This window comes from Stenella coeruleoalba (assembly GCF_951394435.1).
Source record: "Stenella coeruleoalba genome assembly, chromosome: 7".
NCBI classification, from domain to species: domain Eukaryota; kingdom Metazoa; phylum Chordata; class Mammalia; order Artiodactyla; family Delphinidae; genus Stenella; species Stenella coeruleoalba.
Window position 1 is genome coordinate 122,166,807 of NC_137153.1, and position 22,492 is coordinate 122,189,298.

Below are 22,492 nucleotides of genomic sequence, written 5' to 3' on the forward strand. Positions count from 1 at the left end.
TGGGCCCGTGAGCCATGGCCGCTGAGCCTGCGCGTCCGGAGCCTGTGCTCCGCAACGGGAGAGGCCACAGCAGTGAGAGGCCCGCGTACCGCAAGAAAAAAAAAAACTATGGTCCCTTAACCAGAAATAATTCAGAACACTAGTGGCCATTGTGGGGAACTTTGGTTTTCCCCAAACTTGTTTGTCTGAGAATCAACTCAGAAAGCCATGGCTCTGAAACTAAACAGACTGAGTGGGATTTTTTTTTTTTCCAGCCTGTGGGATCTTAGTTCCTCAGCCCAGAGATTGAACCCGTGGCCCCTGCAGTGGAAGCACAGAGCCCTAACCACCGGATTGCCAGGGAATTTCTGGGATGCTTATTTTCATTTGTACCCTGAGGCTTCCAAACATACCCAGGACTCTAAAATTGCCTCTTTACAAAATACTACTTCTAACCTAACTAATGGAGGCGAGCAAACACTTGAAAGAACACGAAGTGGCTTCTGAGGCCTTTCCCCTCCCCTCCTTGTGCCCCCAGCCCCGCCTTCCCTTCACCCTCTGCCATCCCCACCTCCTCTGGGCCTCCCACCCCCTCCTCTTAACCCTCCTGCTGAGACTCCCCTTTTTCTCAAAACCTCTGCCCACTTCCCCCTCCCCTGAACTTATTAAAGTTAAACCTTCTGGGGGTCCAAATGCTAAATCCCTAGTGTTTTATGTTCCCCGAACTAAGTAAAGTTGAATTGTTAGCCATCCATAGATGGCTAACAATTGGATTCAGAAAATCCAAAGATCTTCTGAAAGTAACTGAGAAACCCATAGGTTTGCTGAAGAATTTAACATTAGTGATTCAAACTTGTCAGCCTGGCTTCTCAGATATGTATCAGTTAGTCCACAGGCTTATTAGTGAAGGTCAGGCCCCATACTGAATGAAACCAAGTGGGAATCTGGAAGGGATTTGGAAAAACAGACCCTGACTCTTGACAGGCATGGGGACTTGCTGGAGATCTTTACTGAACATTTCAAAAGCTTTTCCTAAGCTTGTTGATGGGAACAAAATTCAGGCTGGCAGGCAACGATCTGACAAACGTGTTCACAGCTATTCTAGTCGACTTCAGGTTGTCCTTAAAGAAAATTCTGGTCTTCCTCTGGAGACTGAATCTGTACACGAGCAGGACACTATGGGGGCCTTCCCAGAACAGCCCCTCCCCCCCACCATGTCCTCCACCTGCCTCTTGTCTGTAGAAAACCTTTAGTCTCCCAGGCCTTCCCCGAGTTCCAAGAGTACCTTTAATCAGAGAAGTGAGAAAATGCAGAAGAAAGAAAAACAAACAATACCAAAAAACAATAGTTTAGCCATTAAACAAAGCCAAGGACCTTTAGTTCCTCCTCAAGGGCTATAGATAATATTCTGAGCCATGTTCTTGAGCTGTGTTGCAGATACTGAAAACCCCACCAGGTGGAAGAAGCTAACTGTATTCCGTCCCTCCAGCATGTAGACCCCAGACCAGTTGGAACCAGAAGGTTGATGATGCTGATTCCCAATAACCTCATCACCAACCCATCAGAGAATGTCCAAACTTCCCTCGCGGCGCAGTGGTTAAGAACCCTCCTGCTGATGCAGGGGACACGGGTTCGAGACCTGGTCCGGGAAGATCCCATGTGCCACGGAGCATCTAAGCCCGTGTGCCACAACTACTGAGCCCGTGCGCCACAACTACTGAGCCCACGTGCCTACAGCCCATGCTCTGCAACAAAGATGAGCCACTGCAACAAGAAGCCCGAGCACTGCATCAAGGAGTAGCCCCCGCTCGCCGCAGCTAGAGGAAGACCGCACGCAGCGATGAAGACCCAACGTGGCCAAAAATAAATGTTTCTTAAAAAATCAGTAAAGTTATTAAAAGAAAAAAGTGTCCACGAGCTGATCACACACCCCACAACCCTCCTCCCTCACCCTGTCTTTAAAAACCTTTACTTGGGGCTTCCCTGGTGGCGCAGTGGTTGAGAGTCCACCTGCCAATGCGGGGGACGCGGGTTCGTGCCCTGGTCTGGGAAGATCCCACGTGCCGCGGAGCGGCTGGGCCCGTGAGCCATGGCCGCTGAGCCTGTGCGTCCGGAGCCTGTGCTCCACAACGGGAGAGGCCACAGTAGTGAGAAGCCCGTGTACCACAAGAAAACAAAAAAACAAAAAAACAACAACAACCTTTACCTGGAAGAGTTAAGGTAGTTTGGGTCTTTTGAGCACTAGCTGCGTGGACTCCTTGCTTAGCGCCTGCAGTAAACGCTGCCCTTTCCTTCCTCACACGCTGGTGTCAGGAGATTGGCTTCACTGCATGGACGACCAGACCCAAGTTTGCTTTGGTCACGAATCCACTCAGGTAGCCTTTAACTCTGTGTTCATTAACAGGCGTAACTGGGATCCTTCCCTTCTAGATAAAAGGACCAGGCTTGAACCGGAAACCGTGTCCACTCCAGATTTAACTAATTTAGCCACCAACTCATCTGCACTCTAGACTATTCAGCTGAAAGGAAGTCCACTCAAACCCTTAACCTTCAACTCCAGCAAATGAAGGTCCCGAGACAAAACCCAAACCCTCCTAGTTCCTGCTATTATCGCAAAAAGCCAGGACTTTGGGGAAAAGATTGTCTCAAGTGTGCGTGCTTCAAGTGCCTTCAGCCCTCTAACCAGCCTTTCCAACGCCCTCCTGACCACCACCAACGGGCCTCTGAGGAACCACAGGGGTTCTTCCCAACCCTCCCTCTTCATCAGCTCAGAAAAACAACTCTCCAGATTGGGAATCAATCTCTTCTGGCACCAGAGCCTCACTCTCAGTTCAACTGCGGTAAAGCAGCCCCGGCCTCGGAGCACGAAAGTGATCCAAGTAGTGGGGGTCTCTGATGAACCTCAACAGGGTCCTGTCCCTGAACCTGCTCCTTTTTGCTTAGGCCCTGAGAGATACCCACACTTCCCTCCTTAGTCTCTCCGCCCCTATTCATTTATTGGGCCAAGACAGCTCAGCAAATATGCTGGAATTTCTTTCTCCCAAAAGGGGAAATAATTCTAGAATTTCACAGTAACAGTCAAAATAGCCAACCAGGTGAGTTCAGTGACCCTTCACTGGCTTGGCTTGGCTTTGTCTCTGACGGTCCTGGAGCTGATTCGGGAGACGCTGATCATTTATCCCTGCTGAGTCAGCTGCCATCCTCCTTATGGGCAGAACTTCTCCAACTGATACTGGCAAAACCCACAGTGCTCTTCCCATTAAGACTCAAATAGGTCCCTCGAAACCTCTCCCCAGAACTAATCAATACCCTCTGAGGAAAGAAGCCCTTCAAGGTGTAAAGCCCGTAAGAGGATTCCAAGGCTCAGAGCCTCACTACCCCTTGTGCTAGTCTCTGTAATACTATTAAATATAGCCCGTGAGAAAGCCCAACGGCTGAGGATGGAGGCCTGTCCAGGACCTGCAGGCAGTAATCAACGTGCTGCCCCTCGACACCCTGTCGTTCTTAACCTCCATACTCCACTCGCATCCGTTCCTACTGAAAGCAAAAATTTCACTCTAGGTGATCCATGCAGCACACGCTTTGCAGGCACACCTCGGAGATATTGCGGGGTTGGTTCTAGACCGTTACAAAAAGGCGAGTATCACGATAAAGCAAGTCACGTGAATACTCTGGTCCCAGTGCATATAAAAGTTATGTTCATACTCTAATGCAGTTTATTAAATGTGCAATAGCATTGTGTCTAAAAAACGATATACGTACCTTAATTTGAAAATACTTTATTCCAAGAAATGCTAACCATCACGAGCCTTCAGCAAGTTCTAATATTTCGCAATAGTAACATCAAAGATCACTGACCACAGGTCACCATAACACATATAACGGTAATGAAAATGTTCGAAAAATTCCAAGAATTACCAAAATGTGGCACAGAGACAGGAAGTGAACAAATGCTGTCGGAAAAATGGCGCCCACAGGCTTGCTGGATGTAGGGTTGCCACAAACCTTAAATTTGAAAAAAACACAAGATCTGCAAAGTGCAATAAACCAAAGTACAATAAAACGAGGTGTGTCTGAATTCCAGTTGATAAGGCTAGCTGAGACCTTGTCAGCCTTCACTTGGGAAGGACAATACATCTGGACAGGAATGCCCCAAGGTTTCACTGAAATTCCTTCCTCCTTTTCCCAGGCTTAAAGGCTGATGCGGATGCTGTTTCCTGCAGCCTCTACTTTATTACAGTATGTGGATGACTATCTGCTCTGCTCGCCTCCTCAAACCTCTTCACAGGAAGACATCATCCAACTGCTAACACTTTTGGTTTCAAAGGAGCATTAAAGCCTCCAAGGAAACACTGCAGTTGCTCGAACTCAGGATCGCTCTTTAGGTCACCGGATCTCGGAACAAGGACGCAGTAGGATCCAGGTAGGCTTCATGGCATTCTGAACTTCCCCAAACCTAACAGTAAGCCCCACCTCCAATGGACTTTCATACAAAGCAGCGCTTCCCAACTGCCCTTTTCTCTCTGTAAAGTACTATTGCTTTCCCTGGCCTCTGGACATGGCTATTACAGGCTACATTTGCACACCCTTAACTGCGATTCCTCTGCCATTCCTGAATAAACTCATTTTGCTGATAAAATAGCCAGCTATTTTTAAGGTTGATAGGTCCATGGATGAAAACTCCCAGAGCCTCTTACTGTGCAACGGGCTCCCCGTCCTCTCGCTGACCCCGGCCCCGCCAGGCCCCAGTCCCTCCAGGCTCTGGGGCAGGCACCCGGATCAAATCCACCTGGTGGGGGAGGGCGGGGTCGAGATCTGGGGTCTGGGGCGCAGAGGCACCCCGCCGACATGGCGGAGCGGTGGCACACCTGCCCGGTGTCAGCGCCAGCCCGAGAAGGCCCGGCCCATCCCACGGCCCACGGGCCCTGGGGAAGCCGCGCGGGGCCGCAATGACAGGGAAATCCCAGGGGAACCGGCTCGAGCGGAAACCCCACAGGCTGCGCAGCCACACCAGCGAGATGTGCGCAGGAGCGAGCAGGGGGGGCGTGACGTCACCGCGCACGCACGGAGGCGCGCCGTGGGATGTAAGCCCGCACGCAGGAGCAGCGACGGCGGGCGCAGGCGCAATGGGACTCCGAGGGCGCGGCAAAGGCGCATTGGCTCAGAGCGATGGGCGGGGAGTCGACGGCGCCGCGATGGCCGCCTACCGGCGTCGGACCTGCTGGCCTCACTGCCTAGCTCGGAGCCGGGCCTCTTGACGGCGCCAGAGGGCGAAGCTCCCCGGCCCGCTGCCGCTGTCATGTATCCGCCGCCGCCGCTGCCGCCGCGTCGGGACTTCATCTCGGTGACGCTGAGCCCCGGCCGGAGCTACGACGGCGGCCAGGGCCTGAGGCGGCGCTCGTTCTGGCGGGTGAGGGGCGGCCTGGGGGCCTCCCCGGGGCGAGCGCACGAACGCGGCTCCCGGGGTCTCGGGCTGCAGGGCCGAGGCGAGGCCGGCGGAGCCTGAGCCAGCACGCGCGGGCTGCCGGTCTTTCCCCGCTGTCCCCGTGGCAGCCAGAAACGGTCTCCGCGTGGGTTTGCATTCTCCTCGAACGCGGGCCCGCGCGGTGTGTCGTCTGCAGCAGGATCATCCCAGCCTGCGGCCCCTGCCGAGAGGCAGCTTCCTCCGGTTCAAAAGCAGCAGAGCCCACGCTGGGCTCCGGAATTCCTCGTCGCCCCCACGGAGTGTGTCACAGTGGGAGAGATTTCCAGCTGTGCTCTTGTCGGTAAAAAGTGTCATTGTCTGTCTCAGAAATGGAAGCAGCTGTCGCGGTTACAGCGGAACGTGGTCCTCTTCCTGCTGGCGTGCCTGATGCTCTGCGGCCTCCTGTCCTACATCAGCGTGGCCGACGAGTGGAAAGGTACCAGCTCCACGATTCCGCTGGGATCCGTGGGGGTTCCTGGGGTCGGACTAAGCGGCAGCAGCGCGCTCTCGCAGCTGCAGGAGGCATAGACTCGACACAGTGGCAGGAAGTCGAAACAGAGAAGCCTAGAGTGTTCCCAAGCCTCGGCTAGGAGGTGGCTGTTAATTTGAGGTTGTGTGGCTGTTCCCCAAATGTCTGCTGTGAGGACCAGCATCTCACCCTCTCTGTCTCGCAGTGAGATTCAGGTCCTGAGGCTGAATGCTGAGTCCGAACGCGTCGCGTGGATTCCTCACACGCGCTACCGGGAGCTGGGAAGGGCCGGGCAGGGTGCCAGGGAGGAGGTGCAGGGTCCCTTCCGAATTGCTCTAGTGTGGCTTCTTTGAGGAGGAGGGCTACAGAGCTGCTGTAGGTTTGCTCCAGTAAATGGCCCGTGTGCCACCTTGTGGCCTTCCCGAAACGGAAATCACAAAGGCAGAGCAACGGGGATGTGGGTGGGGATAAGGACAGAAACGGCCAGGTGCTTTGGAAAAGGTTTGATTCCCTTTGGCCATTCTTGAATTGCTTGAACGGCCCTCTCCGGAGGTCCCGCCGCGTCCTGTTACACGGAGTCATAGCTGTGTGGATGCCGTCTCGAGTGCACGTTGAATGTTCTCCAGGCTTTGTGGCGAATTTGAGATAAAGTAGATTCTCTTGTTTAGCCGTGGGCAGCAGGTCGGCAGAAGGGCCGAAGATGAGACCCGCAAATCCACCCGTCTTGCCAGCTCCTCGGAGAGCAGCTGAGAACCCGGAAACCTTCGCGGGGGCGTCACCTCAGGTACTTTGAATAAACTGTACGTGGAGTTGTGACCCGGGCCCGTGCCAGAAGCATTTCGAAACAGTGCGTGCTGTTTCAGACAGTCTGGGAAGGGTTCTGTTTCTTACCATTTGTTAGAGGTTTTAACCTCACACTCCTTGCTCTGGGCTGGTTGGATGAAGGAGACGGGGCAAAGGAAGAGGGCCATTCTGTCCCTCGTCTTCTTTGTGCATCTGCTGTGCCGGATCCTTGGTAGGTGTGAGACCCATCCCTTTTCTCTGGGAGCTACTGGCGGGGGACACGCAGGTGGGCACTCCGCTCTGGACCTGCCCGAGCGTCAGTCGGGGCCTGGGAGAGAGGTTTGGGAGTGTGCAGGTGCGTGGTGCCTGCTGTCCAGAAAAGGGGAAGTAGGGGCGAGGCCTAGCCCTGGGGCGCCTTCCGGCGGGGGGGAGGTGGGGCGGGGGGAGGACGTGGAGACTAGAGGGCAGTCTGGGCAGCCAGAGAGCCAGGGAAAGTCCCCTGCAAAGGGCGGTGGCTCTGAGGGGGATGGCCTTGGAGAACCCAGGGCGCTCTGCACCTGGGGACACCCTGCACTGCGGGTGCGCCGAGGGCCCCCCAGGGAGAGGATCCTGGGGCGGGTGCTGGCCTCACACCCCTGCAGGGCTGCCCCGGGGAGACACAGGCAGCCGTTCTCCCCGCGTCTCACTGGAGGGTCTGTGGGTAGAAGAGGGAATTTCTCCTCCGGAGCCACGAGCATTCTTCCTGCCGCTTCTGTGGCTGCTCTTCTGCCTACCGACCTTCACGGTCCTGTGAAAGCAGAATGCGGCACGTTTCCCCACTTCAGCGTCCACGACCCCGTCTCTGGTGTCTAGGAGGGGCTGGACGTGAGGGGCTGAACACCCGTGTCTCCCCTGGCACAAGTCTTGGGGCCGCTCGGACCTCCTCTCGCGCTCAGACGCCAGCCCTCGTCCCCAGGACCTGTTTGAGCAACGATGCATCCTTGTTTCGGCCACACCCGCGCTCTTGACCAGGGGGGCCCAGCTGGGTGGGGTTTGAATCCCTGGAAGGAGAATGCTTTCCGGGATCTGCCAGCAAGGTTTCCACGGATGCTGAAAAGCAGAGTCTTCTCCATTCACAACTCAGCGTCCTCACATCCTGGAGGGGTCGCCATCATGCACACTGGTCAGGGCTGGCTGGGCGCCAGGAGGGGCGCTGCCCTCCCCGCAGCGCTCTGTCACTGACCGGCCACCCCTGCCACGCCCTTCTGAGGATGAAGCTGGGGAGTCCGGGCGCGGGCCTGCGACGGTGTCTGCGGCTCCATCCATGGGGCCGTGCTGGCTCTCACCCTGCCGGCCCTGCTACCCTCAGGGTCTGACACCCGGAAACGTCCCTGCCAGCGGCTTAACCCGCTGTCCAGGGTGGCACTCGCCCGTTGGCAGCGCCTCCAGCCGGGTAGTCAGGGCCAGGAGCTGGCGAGTAAGGGGCTCCTCCCAGAGCTGCCCGCCGTATGAAAAATGAAAACAATTTCCTCTGGGAAATTGCAGCTGCTCCGCCAGTCCACAGTGCTCCCTGCACGGGGCCGGGTCAGACGGGGGCAGCGTCCCAGACGGACGACTGAATCATTTCACGAGTGACTCTTGTCTCTGCTTGTGTCTGTCCAGAAGCCTCCAAGGCATTTCCGACGGGGACCACCCAACCTGCAGATCAGAGCCCCCGATGGAGACGCCAAGGACAGGAGGCAGGACGAGGCCCAGAGGAGGGCAGAGGCAGCCGGCGAGGCTCGCTGGGAAGACGACGCGCAGGGGAGCCGCGTCAGGTACAGCAGAGCTGGACTGAATGGGGACGCAGAGGCCGCCAGGCGGTCTCTGTGGTGTTTCTTTTCCTGGAAAAGAGAGAAACAGCCTGACGCATAGTGCACCTTCTGGTTTCTGTTCCTCGCAGACAGTGTGTGCCCCGTGGGGGGTGGGAGGGCGTGGAGGCCCAGCCTGAGCCCAGCTCGGCTGCGACCTCGACCTCGACCGCGGGGCCTCAGCACCTCTGCCCCTGCCCTGAGCTCTCTCTCTACTCCCGCTGCAGCTGGAGGGGCACAGGGACCGAACCGGAGCAGGGCCCCCAGCTCCCTCCGAGAAAGGCAGAGGCCGCCCCCAGGCCTTCCCCGCAGGCCCTCAGGATGAGGAACAGTCCAGGTAAGGTCCCGCCTGCGCCCTCTCGGGCCTCCCCCGGGCACTCTGAGGGAGGGGGCGTGCGGACACGCACAAGAGCGGCGGGGGGGCGGGGGGCTCCTGCTGTCCCAACAAGCGCTGCTCAGCCTTGGACACCCGGGTGCAAGGACGCACGGGTCTCGGCGTCTGGCACCCCTTAGAGCTTTGCTGACGACGTGGGGCTCCTTGGTGGCTGTCGTCCCGTGTCCGGCGCTGCAGCCGCACAGGAACGTGTGTGCGGGAGGCTCGTTTCCTGCCTGTGTCCGGGCAGCCAGGGGCCTTGGGTGCTGCGGTCCTCATGTCGCCCCTTGAGGGCTCAGTCTGTCCTGTTCCCATTCCATGGACAGGAGAACTGAGTCTGGCTCCCCACTGGGACCCTCTGCTCTCGGTGCTGGAGCCCCCAGGGAGGACAAGAGAGCCCGGAGTGGGGACTCGTGGCCATGCACGTGGGGACACGGGGCGACCGTGTGGGGTTAGAAATGGACGGCAGAGCCGTGGGTGTCGACACTGACGGGACATGTGGTGAAGCTGTGGACACACGTGTTCCCCTGCGCGGTAGCCACGTGTGTGCACGTGGTCCCCCCGCGTGTGGCGGGAAGCAACCTCTGGACGCGCCCCGAGGGCGCCCTGGGGAGTGTCGGGGTGGCCTTGGTGGTTCTGCTCCCCGTTTCGTCCCCGTTGGAAGTGTCCGCAGCTGATCGGGCAGGACGCAGCACCGCCAGACAAGGTATTTTTGTCCGGGTCACCAGCGCCTGTCACGTTTGATGTCCCCAAACCAGACTGCACATCGCAGCCGTAGTGGTCCCGCGGCGTCCGATCTTCTGCTCTGCGAGTGTTCACTGCCCCCCGGAGGGTGGTCCCCGCCGGGCTCTGGTGGAGGCGGATGGGCCCGGGCCAGGCAGCGGGTCCTGCTCAGACCTTCACTGCAGCCCACGGTGCCCCCCGTCTGCCTCCCTCGCCGAGGGGCTGCAGGACAGCTCTGTCCGGGCGCCCACGCCCCGCTTCCCTCCTCGCAGCCTCGCAGAACGAGCGCCAGAAGGCTGTGGTCGCCGCTTTCCGCCACGCGTGGGCCGGATACCGCAAGTTCGCCTGGGGCCACGACGAGCTGAAGCCCGTGTCCAAGTCCTTCAGCGAGTGGTTCGGCCTCGGCCTCACGCTGATCGACGCCCTGGACACCATGTGGATTTTGGGTCTGAAGAAAGGTATCTGCTCATCCCTAGCTTGGGGGGCCGAGCTCTCGTGCGTGACCCTCGGGCCCGAGCGAGCCTGGCCTGGAAGGTGTCCACGCGCCGTGTCCCGCTGGGCTGCGCCTCCCCTCGTCCTGGGCGCCAGGGTGGCCGTGCTGGCCGTGGGCAGTTCCTTCGTCCCCTCACGTCCAGGCGGCCTGGGGATGCTCAGGCCAAGTGTCCCCTGCGCCCCCTGCCCAGAGCTGAGTGAGGCTGTAGGTGGGCTTCCAGGGGCGTTCCCAGCCCGTGTTTCTGTTGCAGTCAGGCGGGGCCCGGTGGTGGGAGGTGACACGTGATCTGACGGAGCCGCCAGCGCCCCGAATCTCTCCCTAATGTCCTCCTGTGCCGCGCAGATGGGGCTAAGTTGGGATGGTGTGTCTCTAGGTGTTTCTAAACCGGCATTTTAAACACCTGCTTTAAGTTTTCTGATTGGGCTGAAGACCGCCTGCCACTCACTCGCCCTCGTGGTCCTTCGTAGCGTGGCTGTGGTTGTCGCGCACTTGACCTCGTGCTGCATGGCCTTCCCCCAGCTGCACACTGGCTCGATTTTTTTTGCGGGATTGGAAGCCTTCAGGGCACCCTCTTGCACTAGGAAGTGATGTTGAAACCCTGCAGGGGATGCATGTGGCCCCAGAGGGAGCAGTCAGGGAAACGCTTGGACTGTTAATTTGTTCCTGTATCTCTGCTGTTTCACGTGATAGAATTTGAAGAAGCCAGGAAGTGGGTGTCCCAGAAGTTACTATTTCAGAAAAACGTGGACGTCAACCTGTTTGAGAGCACCATCCGTATCCTGGGGGGTCTCCTGAGCGCCTTCCACTTGTCCGGGGATGTCCTCTTTCTGGAAAAGGCCGTGAGTGTCCCGGCACCAGGGCGGCTCACGTCCTGGGGGCCCTGGGGTCTCGAGTGCCGCACAGTCGGTCCTTTGCTCGTGGGATCAGGGCGGGGAGGCGTTGTTCGCAGTCTGCGCTCCCCTCTGCGCGCTCGAGCCTGTTTCCGTGCACGTGCGTGGCTGAAGTGGCCCCGCTGCCCGCAGGCGTGGTCATTCAGAGCTGGTTGAGTCCAGCTCGGTTTCTGCAGCTCTTCAGGGGTGGGGCCACATGAAGCCAGCAAACTCAACTCTCCACTGGATTAGGTGGAAACGGGTGACAGGTTAGTGTCATGCCATGGAGACAGGCCGCTCTGGGACAGGGATCATTGACTCGTCGCTGTGTTGTGTATCAGGAGGACTTTGGAAATCGGTTAATGCCTGCGTTCCAAACACCCTCTAAGATCCCGTACTCCGACGTAAACATCGGCACTGGAGTTGCCCACCCACCGCGTTGGACCTCTGACAGCACGGTGGCCGAGGTGACAAGCATTCAGCTGGAGTTCCGAGAGCTCTCTCGTCTCACGGGAGTTAAGAAATTTCAGGTATGGAGGGGCTGTGCTTCCAGCTGGAGCGGGTTTGCAGCGGGGCCGTCTCTGCTTCAGTGGGGCAGGTGCAGGTCTGTGTGGTCATTGATCCTGGGGCCAGAGACCAGTGAGTTTTTGGTTTTGTCCCACGTTTTTCCTGGTGAATCCCATTATCTCGTGATATCAGAGGTGCAGGCATGAAAGGCATTGACTGGAGGGTGAGTCCTCTGCCTGGCCCAACCCCCGTGCAGTCCTGTGTCCTCAGGGTCCTGGCAGTGGACGTCTTGTCGTGTGGCGCTGTGCGTGGCCCCGGGTCCACCTACTGTTGTCCGGGACTCTTCTGAGCCAGCGAGGGCGGCCGGCTCTGTCGTGGCTGCTGCCGTGGGATGTGTGGAGTCACCGGGTTTTGTAGCCAGTTCAATGCAGATGACACCGTGGTCGTCCCAGCTGTGGCACCTGGACTGTGCCCACGCACATGTCTGTCCTGGGCGGGCGGCTGGAGCGGTGTTGCTGGCATGGCTCCTGCTGTGTGGTGGGACCAGCAGGTGCACGTGGAACGGAGGGCTGACTTGTGGGTTTTGTTCTTGGCTCTCTGTGTGTTATTGCCTCTAGCAGTGTCTGCTCACCGCCTTAGGCAGGGCCCCTCCTGTGGACGATGTCTCTGCTTGTGGGCCTTCCTCTAAGGTTGCCTCTATTCCTGCAGCTTTTTTTCTCCCTCTCCTTTTTCTCCCTCTTTTTTTTTTTTAAAAGATGGCATTTTATTTGTTTTATCTTTTTAATTAATTAATTACTTATTTTTGGTTGCGTTGGGTCTTCGTAGCAGTGCGTGGGCTTCTTATTGTGGTGGCTTCTCCTGTTGCAGAGCATGGGTTCTAGGCATGCAGGCTTCAGTAGTTGTGGCTGCAGGGCTCAGCAGTTGTGGCTTGCGGGCTCTAGAGCACAGACTCAGTAGGTGTGGCACACGGGCTTAGTTGCTCCGCGGCATGTGGGATTTCCCGGACCAGGGCTCGAACCCGTGTCCCCTGCATTGGCAGGCGGATTCTTTTTTTTTTTTTTTGCGGTACGCGGGCCTCTCACTGTTGTGGCCTCTCCCGTTGCGGAGCGCAGGCTCGGCAGCCATGGCTCACGGGCCCAGCCGCTCTGCTTCATGTGGGATCTTCCCGGACCAGGGCACGAACCCGTGTCCCCTGCATCGGCAGGCGGACTCTCAACCACTGCGCCACCAGGGAAGCCTTCCCTTTTGCTTTTAATTGAGATTTAGTTTACATATCGAGAAATCCTGTCTTCTGTGTACATTGCGTGTACTCACATGTCTGTGACCGTCGTCGTTATGTAATTCCAGAACAATTCCCTCACCCAGATTGAACCCAGCACTGTTTGCCGACCCCCCTTGGCAGCCGCACAGGGCTGGGCTCTGGCATGGGCCCCATTCTGGTCAGTTCGTGTCCCTCCTGCAGTGACTGCAGTCTGGGTGCTGAGTGAGCACGGAGTCCTCAAGGTTGCAGGACGGGTCAGAACCCTTCCTTTCCAAGCGCAGACAGGCTTCCTCGTGTGGGCTGACCGCGTGTCTGGACGGTCACCTGCTGAGCTCTGGCCTGTGTCCCACTGGGGATCTTGACAACACGGCTCCTGTCGGGTCCCGTCCTGCACAGACGTCCTCGTGTGTTGTCCAGCCATGCTTGTACCTCTTCGTGGGTGTGTGACTGTGTCTCGCTGGAGCAACTTTTCTGACAGTCAGTGGTTTGTTTTCTGAGTTTGTGTGTTGGGCTGCTGTGTATCTTCGCGTATAAGTGAGTCATCAGGTCCCTTGCCTATCGGTGGACTGAAGGGGTCGTGTGCATGTTGTCAGGACGCATACACGTGCTACGGTGGCCACGTGCTCCTAAGATGTCCCCCAAGGGTGGGGGCTGAGAACCGTGGCGAGGGCGGGGTCAGCCCTGTGGTCAGGCCCGTCGGGGCGACAGCATCCAGGGAGCGCAGCCCGCCCTGCTCACTGCACTGCCCTCCTGTGCCCCAGGAGGCCGTGGAGGAGGTGACCAGGCGCGTGCACTCCCTGCGCGGGAAGAAGGACGGGCTGGTGCCCATGTTCATCAACACCAACAGCGGGCTGTTCACCCACCTGGGCGTGTTCACCCTGGGCGCCAGGGCCGACAGCTACTACGAGTACCTGCTGAAGCAGTGGATCCAGGGTGGGAAGAAGGAGACACAGTGAGGCCCGTTTCTCAGCTCTCGGGGTGGTGGGAACAGGCAGCCGCGCCTGCTGGGGCAGGGCCCCTCCGCGGGGTGGGGTTCTCCTCACAGCCTGTGTGCAGAGCCAGGGCCCGGCTGGCCGCTGGGGTCCACGGCTCGTCAGTGCCGGGCAGCCGGGGTCTTCCTCGGGCCTGTGGCCGCCCCTCTGGCGTCCGCTCCCGTGGCAGACGACCGGGGCCACCTGGGCCTCCTCGAGCTTAGTGCCCTGACCCTGAAAACGCACGCTTTCCCGGGGAGCAGCCGTAGCTCCTTGTCAAGGTTGGAAAATAGAGATTAACCCTCAAGTCTCAGGCCCAGGGGTGACAGTGACCCAGAATCAGGGGCAGGGGCAGCTCCAGGCCATCACCCACGGGTGAAACGAGGGTGTCACCCACTGGGGAGCCCACGGGCTGGTTCAGAGAACCGGGGTGAGCGCGTCGGGGCCAGGGGCTTGGCAGAGACTGGTCTCTGGTGGCCCCTTGGGGCTGGTTGGGAGGCACGGGCCCTGGTGAGGGGCGGGGGCAGAAGCCCACGGGGCTGACGCGGGCCTCCACGCGGAGACTGGCGGGGCACCACCCCAGACAGGGCAGCCGCGAGAATGGGGACGGGCGCTCAGGGTCGTGCCCTTTCCCGGAACACGGGCCCCGCTGGTCCGCACAGGCTACTGGAAGACTACCTCGAAGCCGTGGAGGGCATCAGAAAGCACCTGCTGCGCAGGTCTGAACCCGGCCAGCTGACCTTCGTGGGGGAGCTCGCCCACGGCCGCTTCAGCGCCAAGATGGTGAGCCTGGGCTGACGCGGCCAAGTGGGGTCTTGGGGCTCCGCCCTCTGTCCTTGACATCGGACGGCTCTGAGACTCCGGACGTCGGAGGGAACCATGCGATTCTGGCCACGGAGCGTGAGCCGTCCCGAGTGGACGTGGGCTGCGCAGCCTGGGCTGTCCCGTGACAGGGGGAGCTGAGGTCTGTGTGGTGCCAGGGCCCCTCCCCTGCTCCAAGCCCCGCCTCCTGTGCTCCAGGGGACCCCTGCCCCCAGCCCCCCTTCCCCCGCCCTCCTGCAGCTGGTGTTCCATCGGCCGTTTGGGGCAAGAGGTGAGGGAGACCCGGCTCAGCATGGGCTCCCCGGGAGGTGGTGGTCCTTCTAGCAGCTTCTGCCCTGTGCACGTGGGGCCCCGGTGTGTGGCCTGCAGTTCAGTCCCCTGTTGGAGCCCTGCCGGCACTCAGGCCTGTTGGCTCCTGGGAACACGGGAGGCCTGATAACGCTGGACCCGTGTGGAACCCGTGAGGCCGCAGGTCCATGGTGGTGAGGTGACCCTCTGATTCCAGGACCACCTGGTGTGCTTCCTGCCGGGGACGCTAGCTCTGGGCGCCCACCACGGCCTGCCCGCCGACCACATGGAGCTGGCCCAGGCGCTCATGGACACCTGCTACCAGATGAACCGTCAGATGGAGACGGGGCTGAGCCCCGAAATCGTGCACTTCAACCTGCACCCCCAGAGGTCCCATAAGGACGTGCAGGTCAAGGTGAGCCACGCCGGGGCCGGTGCGGCGCAGGGGCGCCAGGGCAGGGGCGTGGCGAGGCTAATCGTGAGCCCGCATCCCTCCCCAGGCCGCCGACAGACACAACCTGCTGCGGCCCGAGACGGTGGAGAGCCTGTTCTACCTGTACCGCCTCACGGGCCAGCGCAAGTACCAGGACTGGGGCTGGGAGATCCTCCGCAGCTTCAACGCGTACGCGAGGGTGAGGCCGCCCGCCCCTGGGTCTCATCCCCAGCTCCTCGCTGTCGCCTGCCGCTGGACTGGGTGGGGGAGGGCCCAGGGGGCCAGGGCATCCCTCCTCCCTGTCTCGGGGGCCAGCCTGGGTGGGGCGGGTCCCTGCAGCGGCCCGAGGTGCACAGGGCGTGTCCCTCCTGGGTCGTCTGTGTCTCGGCCGCTGCTCCCCAGGACGGGTGCCGTGACCGCCACCACCCCCGCTGTGCTCAGGCCCAGCCGCCCATCGTGCAGCCGGGGCCATGGCTCAGAGAAGGTCTCGCCCTGCACAGGGCCCAGTGCCCAGTGCCCAGCCCAGCAGAGCTGAGACTTGGTCTTTGCCCCGTGGCACGTGAGGTGCTGGGTTGTACGCCCCTCGGGTGACCTCCGGGCTTTTGCAAGACCTGTACAGGTTTTGGAGGTCGCACTTTCCATCTGGTCACTTGCAGGCTGCTGGCATCCCCCAGGGGGTCCCTGGAGGAACCACGGCTGACCTCCGGGGCGGCCAATCCCCTTGTGGGCCTTGGTGTCCTCACCGCCCCAGACCCTGCCCTGGGGGGCCTCTAGCCTGCAGCCCTTGAAAGGGCTGAGCCTGCGTCATGACGCCGTGGCCTTGGCTCTCGTGCAGGTCCCCTCGGGCGGCTACTCTTCCATCAGCAACGTCCAGGACCCGCGCAATCCCCAGCCCAGGGACAAGATGGAGAGCTTCTTTCTGGGGGAGACGCTCAAGTACCTGTACTTGCTCTTCTCCGACGACCCAGACCTGCTCAGCCTGGACACTTACGTGTTCAACACGGAGGCTCACCCCCTGCCCATCTGGGCCCCCTCCTAGGGCGGGACGGCTCCCGAGTGGGTGCTGCCCGGGGGACTGATGAGTCCTGTCATGGAGCGTGCCTGTGGGCAAGACCCTGGCCCTGACCTTGGCTGTGCGGTGTCCTCCCAGCCGGCTGGAAGTGCTCCAGGCCGGGCTGATGACCGAGGCCAGCGGCAGCTGGGCCAGGACGTTTCGGGGCCTCACAGCTGCTTGGGGTGGCCGCTGGGCTTCTGGTGCTCTGCCACGGGTCTGGGCTCCTTGCCTGGTTCTCGTCGGGACACCGTTAGGAACAAGTAGGAGTAAATCAGTGCTGTGATTCAGGGAGGTCCCGTCCACCCGGGGAGCCTCTTCCTTCTTCCTGAGAAAATGAATTCGTGACTACATTCCTGAAACCCGAATGCCCTCCTGCTGGCCGTGCATGGCTTCCTAGGGGTCCTGGGCCACACTGGGTCTCCAGAGCCCATGACGAGATCAGAGACAGGTGCTGCGGGGACAGCCTGGGTACAGCTCAGCCTCGAGGCCTCACAGCCTGTGAACACGCCCCAACCCGGGGGTCTCAGGGGGCATCCGTGGCCTCATGGGGATCTGGGCCCCTGGCTGGCTGTGCTGTTTACACGTGGGACTCAGGGATCCTCCCCTTGCCCTTGCAGGGGCTGGGCGGGGCTGGGCCGGCAAGTTCACTGGCTCCCAGGCCAGCCCTGATGGATGGACTTTTCAGTGGAGATAAAAGTACATTTGTTCTAACTGGCACCTGCTGTGTCTTTGTTTCCGGAATCGCAACTGTGAAACGGGGAGGGGCGGCAGGGGCAGTGTTTGGGTCAGGTCTGACGTGTCCAGAGGTCAGCTGTGCCCCTGCCCCCGGGGGGAGATTTGGGAGCGTCAGCTTCCCAGGGCAGGTGCTGGCCACACTGGTGCCCAGGGTGAGAATATGCCTGTGACGGTTGCCGGCACCAGTGAGCATGGCGGGCCCTACCTGCTCTGCCCGCTTCCCTGGCGTGTGGGGTGTCCGCGCCTGGGGCTCCTTCTCAGGGTGCCTGGTCAACCTATTTCATTCCTTCTTTTAAAAAATAAATTTATTTTATTTAATTTTGGCTGCATTGGGTCTTCGTTGCGGTGCGCGGGCTTCTCATTGCGGTGGCTTCTCGTTGCGGAGCATGGGTTCTAGGTGCGCGGGCTTCAGTAGTTGTGGCTCGTGGGCTCTAGAGCGCAGGCTCAGTAGTTGCTCTGTGGCATGTGGGATCTTCCCGGACCAGGGCTCGAACCCGTGTCCCCTGCATTGGCAGGCGAATTCCTAACCACTGCACCACCACGGAAGCCCTCACTCCTCTTCTTCAGCCGGCTCCATCCATGCCTTAGGACTGACCCCGGGGTAGCTTTCCAGAGAGAAGCCAGGATCCTGGGCCTCGGCTGGCCCTAGCTCCCAGGCCCTGGTGACCCTGCAGGACAGGCCAGCCCCTTCTCTGTGTTGAATGTGAGGAGACTTCGTTCTTACCCCTAGAAGCCTCTACACAGGCACTGGACCCAGGGTCAGCCAGGGCCTGGCCTGTTGCTGTGGCCCCTCCTCCGCTCGCACCTTGTGCGCTCCCCCTCAGGCAGGGCTGCCGCCCTCCACTTGCCCACGGGCCCTGCAGGCTCCGTGCCCGGCAGGTGTGCGGGGCCCGTGTCTCAGTCGGCCTCTTGCCCTGCCTCTCACGGCTGTGGCTGCCTGCTTGGCACGACCTCCCCAGCTGGGGGGGCACGTGATGCTCCCTGTCGCTACCCCCGCCCCCCATACCCCAGCGCAGGAGCCTCTTGGGCAGCGGTGGGTGTGGGACTCGGGACAGCAGGGTTCCCACACGGTGGGGCCTGAGTCCGCCGAGTGAGGCAGACTGCCCCCCGGCCCCACCCAGGCCTGGCCCCAAGCAGGGGGACTTGGGGGCTGCAGGGCTCCCCAGATGGACTCTGCAGTGGTTGGGGACGAAGAGGATGAAGAGGACAGCTGAGAAGGGAGGTGGAGAATCACCGGGGTGGCCTCTCGTGGTGGTGTGGATTGGCCACCGCAGGAAAGGCCGGTATCCCCCGTCACCCAAGGCACAGATGGGAGCTGAGGACGCTGCTTTATTCATCAGCGGAGTTTAAGAGGGGGTGTAAGTGTGTTCACTGTGTCCGGGGCCTCAAGACAGGACAGGACGTCGGACAGGACATGCCTGACAGGCCACCAGTGTTTGTCCGGCCTCTCCCTCGGGCAAGGCCCTGCCCACCCTGGCCGAGCTCCAGGTTCAGGATGTCGGGCCAGGGCTCCTCCCCCGCTTACTCGCCTCAGGCTCCCAGCAAGTCCTCCCTGGTCCTGCTGGGGGAGCACCCCTCAGCCTCGGAGCCCCTGTGCTGTGCCAGCCGCAGCCGCTGCTCATGCCTCGCTGCCTCGACCCACTTGCCGATGAGGGTGGCCTCTAGCCTGCGCGCCTCCACGACAGATGCGGGGTCTTCTGGGTGGGACGCTCTGAGGAGCAGCGTGGGGGGCACTCAGCAGGGCTGGCAGGCCCCGAGCCTCACGCCACCCTAGCCCACGTCCACCCATCGGCCCAGGCCAGGTACTGCACCCCCTCCCCAGGCAGGACCGCACCTGAGGTCCAGGTGATGCGCTCCCCCGTGGATGGTGACGGCGAGGACTGACATGCTCAGGTTGCTCTGAATCTATCATTGAAGGAGCATCCGTGTCAGGGGTGCAGACTGTGCTCTCGGCCTCAGCCTCGCAGCACAACCTGCTGGGAGGCTGCATGTCCCAGCCTGTGGGGCGCAGCTCAAGCAGTAGCTTGAGGTGACTGCATAGCCTGAACGGTCCCATTAGAAATGAAAGGCGAAGACGAACGAGCCAGAAGCCAGGCCGCCATAAGCAGCAGGGGAAGAACCAGCAAAGGGAGAGGAGGGAACAAGGGAGATCGGAACAAAAACCAAGGAGGTGCAGAGCCAAGAGCGCCGGGACCCACACAGGGCAGGGACTTCCTGGCCTGACTCACCCCTCCCCCGGCCCAGGGGTCCAGGTCACCGTTGGAGAAGATGATGTTGCTGGCAGCCGTGAGGTCTGAAACGGACAGAGCAAGCAGTGGTGGGGACCGGGTGGGCCCCCCCCAAGTCTGTGACCCAGGGGCTAGGGAGTGTGGGAAACAGAGGCAGCTCAGTGCAGGGGGAAGGATGCCGCCCCCAACCCTGTCTTGAGCCTCACCGCCTCCCCCAAAGCTGGTCTGCAGCCAGTCCTGCCGGGGCCACACGCCCCACGTGTCCAGGCAGTACTGCTGGCGCAGGGCTTCAGTGAAGGGCAGGTCAGGGAAGATGTCCGACACATTGTTGCTGGAAAACGTCAGGTTGATCTCAGTGCAGGCCTGCGGGACACCCGCACCACCATCAGGCCAGGGGGCCAGGACACCACGTGTAGCACCCCATACCTGGCAGTCCCAGGCCCCCAGCTCCCACATACCTGGTAGTCCCAGGCCTTGGCATCAGGGCCCAAGCCGCAACCCGTGGGGTCGGCACAGACCTGGTACTGCAGGTAGATGTCATAGCAGGGCTCCGTGCCCGAGGAGTTGTACACCAGGCCTGGGGGAGAGGGGTACTGGGGCTGGGTGCCTGGACACTCACCCTGCCCCTTTAGACGGGTCCAGCAGGTGTCAGGGGCTCTGGGGTCCTATGGGCCCAGTGAGGAGTGGATCTGTACTATCAGCTCCTGTCCTGGCTGCTGAGGGCAGCTGGGCAGCCCACCTTGATGTTCTCCCTCCCAGCAGGGTGGGCCGAGGTGGGGTGTGCTGCCCTTTGCACTAGGGACCTCCCAGAAGGCCCTTGGGTTCGCGCTCTCCAGGCCGGGCCATGAGGGGGATGGCCACTTCCTGCCCCAGGGACCAAGTGGAGGCTTCTGCGCTCCCCGCCCCCGTACGGCCCTCATTGCTGCCCGCCCACTCCTCAGCCCACCCGCTCCCCTGCCAACACTGGGCCCCTCACGCTTGACACCAGCCCAGGCAGGTGGGCAGACGCACCGGCCAACGATCGGAGCCCCTTGATCCTCTGGCTCTCGCTCAGCAGCCGGTCGCAGCCAACCTGTGGGTGCCAGCAGAGCCCCTCAGCCGGCCACCCCCCTCGAGACCTTCCCTAGTCCCAGGTCCCAGAGTGGGTGCAAGGTCCTGGGGCTGGCCAGCTCTGACCACCCCAGGGCAGCCGGGCCCTTCCCTATCCACAGGACACTGCCCTCCCCGGGCTCCCGCCAGCCAGGGGTGGGTGCCTCGCCTTGACGGGGTTGGCAGGAAGGTGTCCCACGAAGTCGGTAGGGTACGGGTAGTCCATCATGGCCAGCAGGGTGAAGGCATTCCGGGCAAACCCGAAGAGTTGGGTCAGGTCCCCTGGGCCAGAGAGTGGCCAGCAGGTGCCGAACTCTTGGCTGACCGTGTCATAGGCTGCCAGGAGGAGCAGGACAAGGGCCTCTGGAGTCTTCAGGCACACGTGGGGGAGGGGGAATGGGGGGCAGGGAGGCAGGGGGCGGCCTCCTCACCTCCCTGTAGGAACAAGTCCTTGATCTGCCGGAAGGCGTCCCGCACGGCCTGGGCACACTTGGGACTCTGGCCCTCAAAATCCTGGAGGAAGGAAGGGTGTGGCTGCACCCGCAGCCTGGGCTGCTTGGGGGAGGGGTCGGGGGCCGGAGGCTTCACTTACTGCTGAGACGTCGCGAAAGAACTGGTAGGGGTCACCGAGGCCTGCCACCGAGACGACAGGTGCGCTGGCTGCCAGTGCCCCCGCCACGAGGTGGGGGTACTTTATCCTCATGTAGGCGCTGAGCATCCCCCCATAGCTGGGCAGGGGCGCAGGGTTAGCTGGGTGGCTCCCCACGCCACCCTGCAGCAGCCCGCTCCCGCCGGCCCCAGTGCGCCTCCGCGACGACACCAGCCTCCTCTCTCCTTTCTCAGAGCCCCCCACCCCATGCCTCCGAAGGACCCCAAACTTCTAAGACCCACAGAAATTCTGGCCGGGGCCAGGCTTGCATTTGTTCCGGGAGAGAAAGGAGACGAGGACGCACCTCCCGCCAAAGGCGATGGCGGGGGCGTCCTGGGCCCCAAGTTCCTGCCGAAGCGCCCGGAGCAGCCCCGCGTAGTCGGCCAGGGCCTGCTCCACCGTCAGCAGCTCCGTGTACCCGCGGCACGTGGACCGCTCACCGAACGGGAGAGACTTTCCGTAGTACCGCTGTGGGCAGGAGACCGGGGGTCACTGACCCCGCGCCCCGGTCTGGCCCCCACTCCCACCCCCAGCCCCAGCCGGTACCCACGTGCTCGGCAAAGACGACCAGGGCCCCCTGCTGCGCCGCCAGCTCCAGGATGAACCCCGAGTTGTTGGCGAAGGACCACACGTCCCCCTCGTTGCCCGTGTAGAAGAATATTGGCCCCTCGCCCCTCTTCCAGAACTTCTCTGTCGGATGGAGGCAAGGGGGCGGGTGAGGCGTGGGGTGCCCGTCCTCACCCGACAGCAGGAACTGTCCCCTGGGCGACCTCACCTGACAGCAGGAACCGCTGGCGGAAGGTCTTGTTCCCAAACCTCTCGAAGTTGAAATGGTCCAGGAGCTGCTCGAAGTAGGCCTCCTGAAAGTCAGGGTCCGTGGCTCTGTGGGCTGGAGGGCACAGCGCTCAGCGGGGGCACCTGGGGGTGCCGGGTGGGGGGCCCGCGGGCCGGCACTCACCCCCGGCCTCCAGGCTGCGCAGCTGCAGGGCCAGCACCAGGGCCAGGGCCCACGTCGGGGCCGCCCGCGGCGGGGAGCTCATGTTCACTTTGCCCGCCGGCTCCGGGTCAGGTGGGCGGGGTCACGTGACCGCAGGACGCCCTCACGTGACGGCCTGGGCGGGGCTGTGAGCAGCTCTGCCGTGTCCCGCCGGCGGCCAGCTTCCGGGTCCTCAAGCTTCTGGCGCTCCTGTGTCACCACGAAGATGGTCGCTGTGGGGGCACAGGAAGTGGGCAGAGGGCTCGAGGGCCCGGTGCTGGGGCGGGGACGTGCCTGGCCAGTCACCCGTCCTCTAGCGGCCACTGCTGAGGGCCGGGCGCCGTGCCACACACGCACCGGGCGGAAGTGCCTGCCCCGCTGCCCAGCCGCCTCCCGGCCGCACGGCGTTGTCCTGGGTCGGGCCCGCCAGCGGGCAGCCCCAGGGGAGGGTCACCGTCAAGGGCAGGGCTGGGGAAGTCCGCCTCCTGAGCAGCTGC

General features: G+C 61.4%; 2 protein-coding genes across 3 annotated transcripts; one reads left to right on the plus strand and one right to left on the minus strand.

Moving 5' to 3' along the window:
- The first annotated feature begins 5,158 nt into the window (after positions 1-5,158).
- Positions 5,159-17,371, plus strand: MAN1B1 (mannosidase alpha class 1B member 1). Of its 2 annotated transcripts, none has more exons than XM_079927133.1 (13): positions 5,159-5,389; positions 5,771-5,879; positions 6,581-6,696; positions 8,337-8,491; positions 8,752-8,861; positions 9,893-10,078; positions 10,804-10,952; positions 11,324-11,512; positions 13,512-13,702; positions 14,384-14,504; positions 15,049-15,246; positions 15,332-15,463; positions 16,100-17,371. In XM_079927133.1, exons 1-13 carry the CDS (start codon positions 5,279-5,281, stop codon positions 16,301-16,303), a joined length of 1,971 nt encoding a protein of 656 aa, XP_079783259.1. In that variant the 5' UTR covers positions 5,159-5,278; the 3' UTR covers positions 16,304-17,371. The 2 variants fall into 2 exon arrangements, with proteins under 2 accessions (XP_079783259.1, XP_079783258.1); XM_079927132.1 differs by having other exon boundaries at positions 15,332-15,453.
- Positions 17,372-17,443: 72 nt separating this feature from the next.
- DPP7 (dipeptidyl peptidase 7) lies at positions 17,444-22,153 on the minus strand. Its single transcript, XM_079927135.1, has 13 exons — positions 21,978-22,153; positions 21,795-21,908; positions 21,570-21,709; positions 21,324-21,487; positions 20,963-21,098; positions 20,802-20,883; positions 20,540-20,706; positions 20,293-20,353; positions 19,740-19,858; positions 19,488-19,644; positions 19,282-19,346; positions 18,888-18,958; positions 17,444-18,764 (listed from the first exon to the last, which is right to left on the minus strand). The coding sequence occupies exons 1-13, from the start codon at positions 22,057-22,059 to the stop codon at positions 18,584-18,586; spliced, it is 1,539 nt and encodes a 512-aa protein (XP_079783261.1). The 5' UTR covers positions 22,060-22,153; the 3' UTR covers positions 17,444-18,583.
- Between the last annotated feature and the right edge of the window lie 339 nt (positions 22,154-22,492).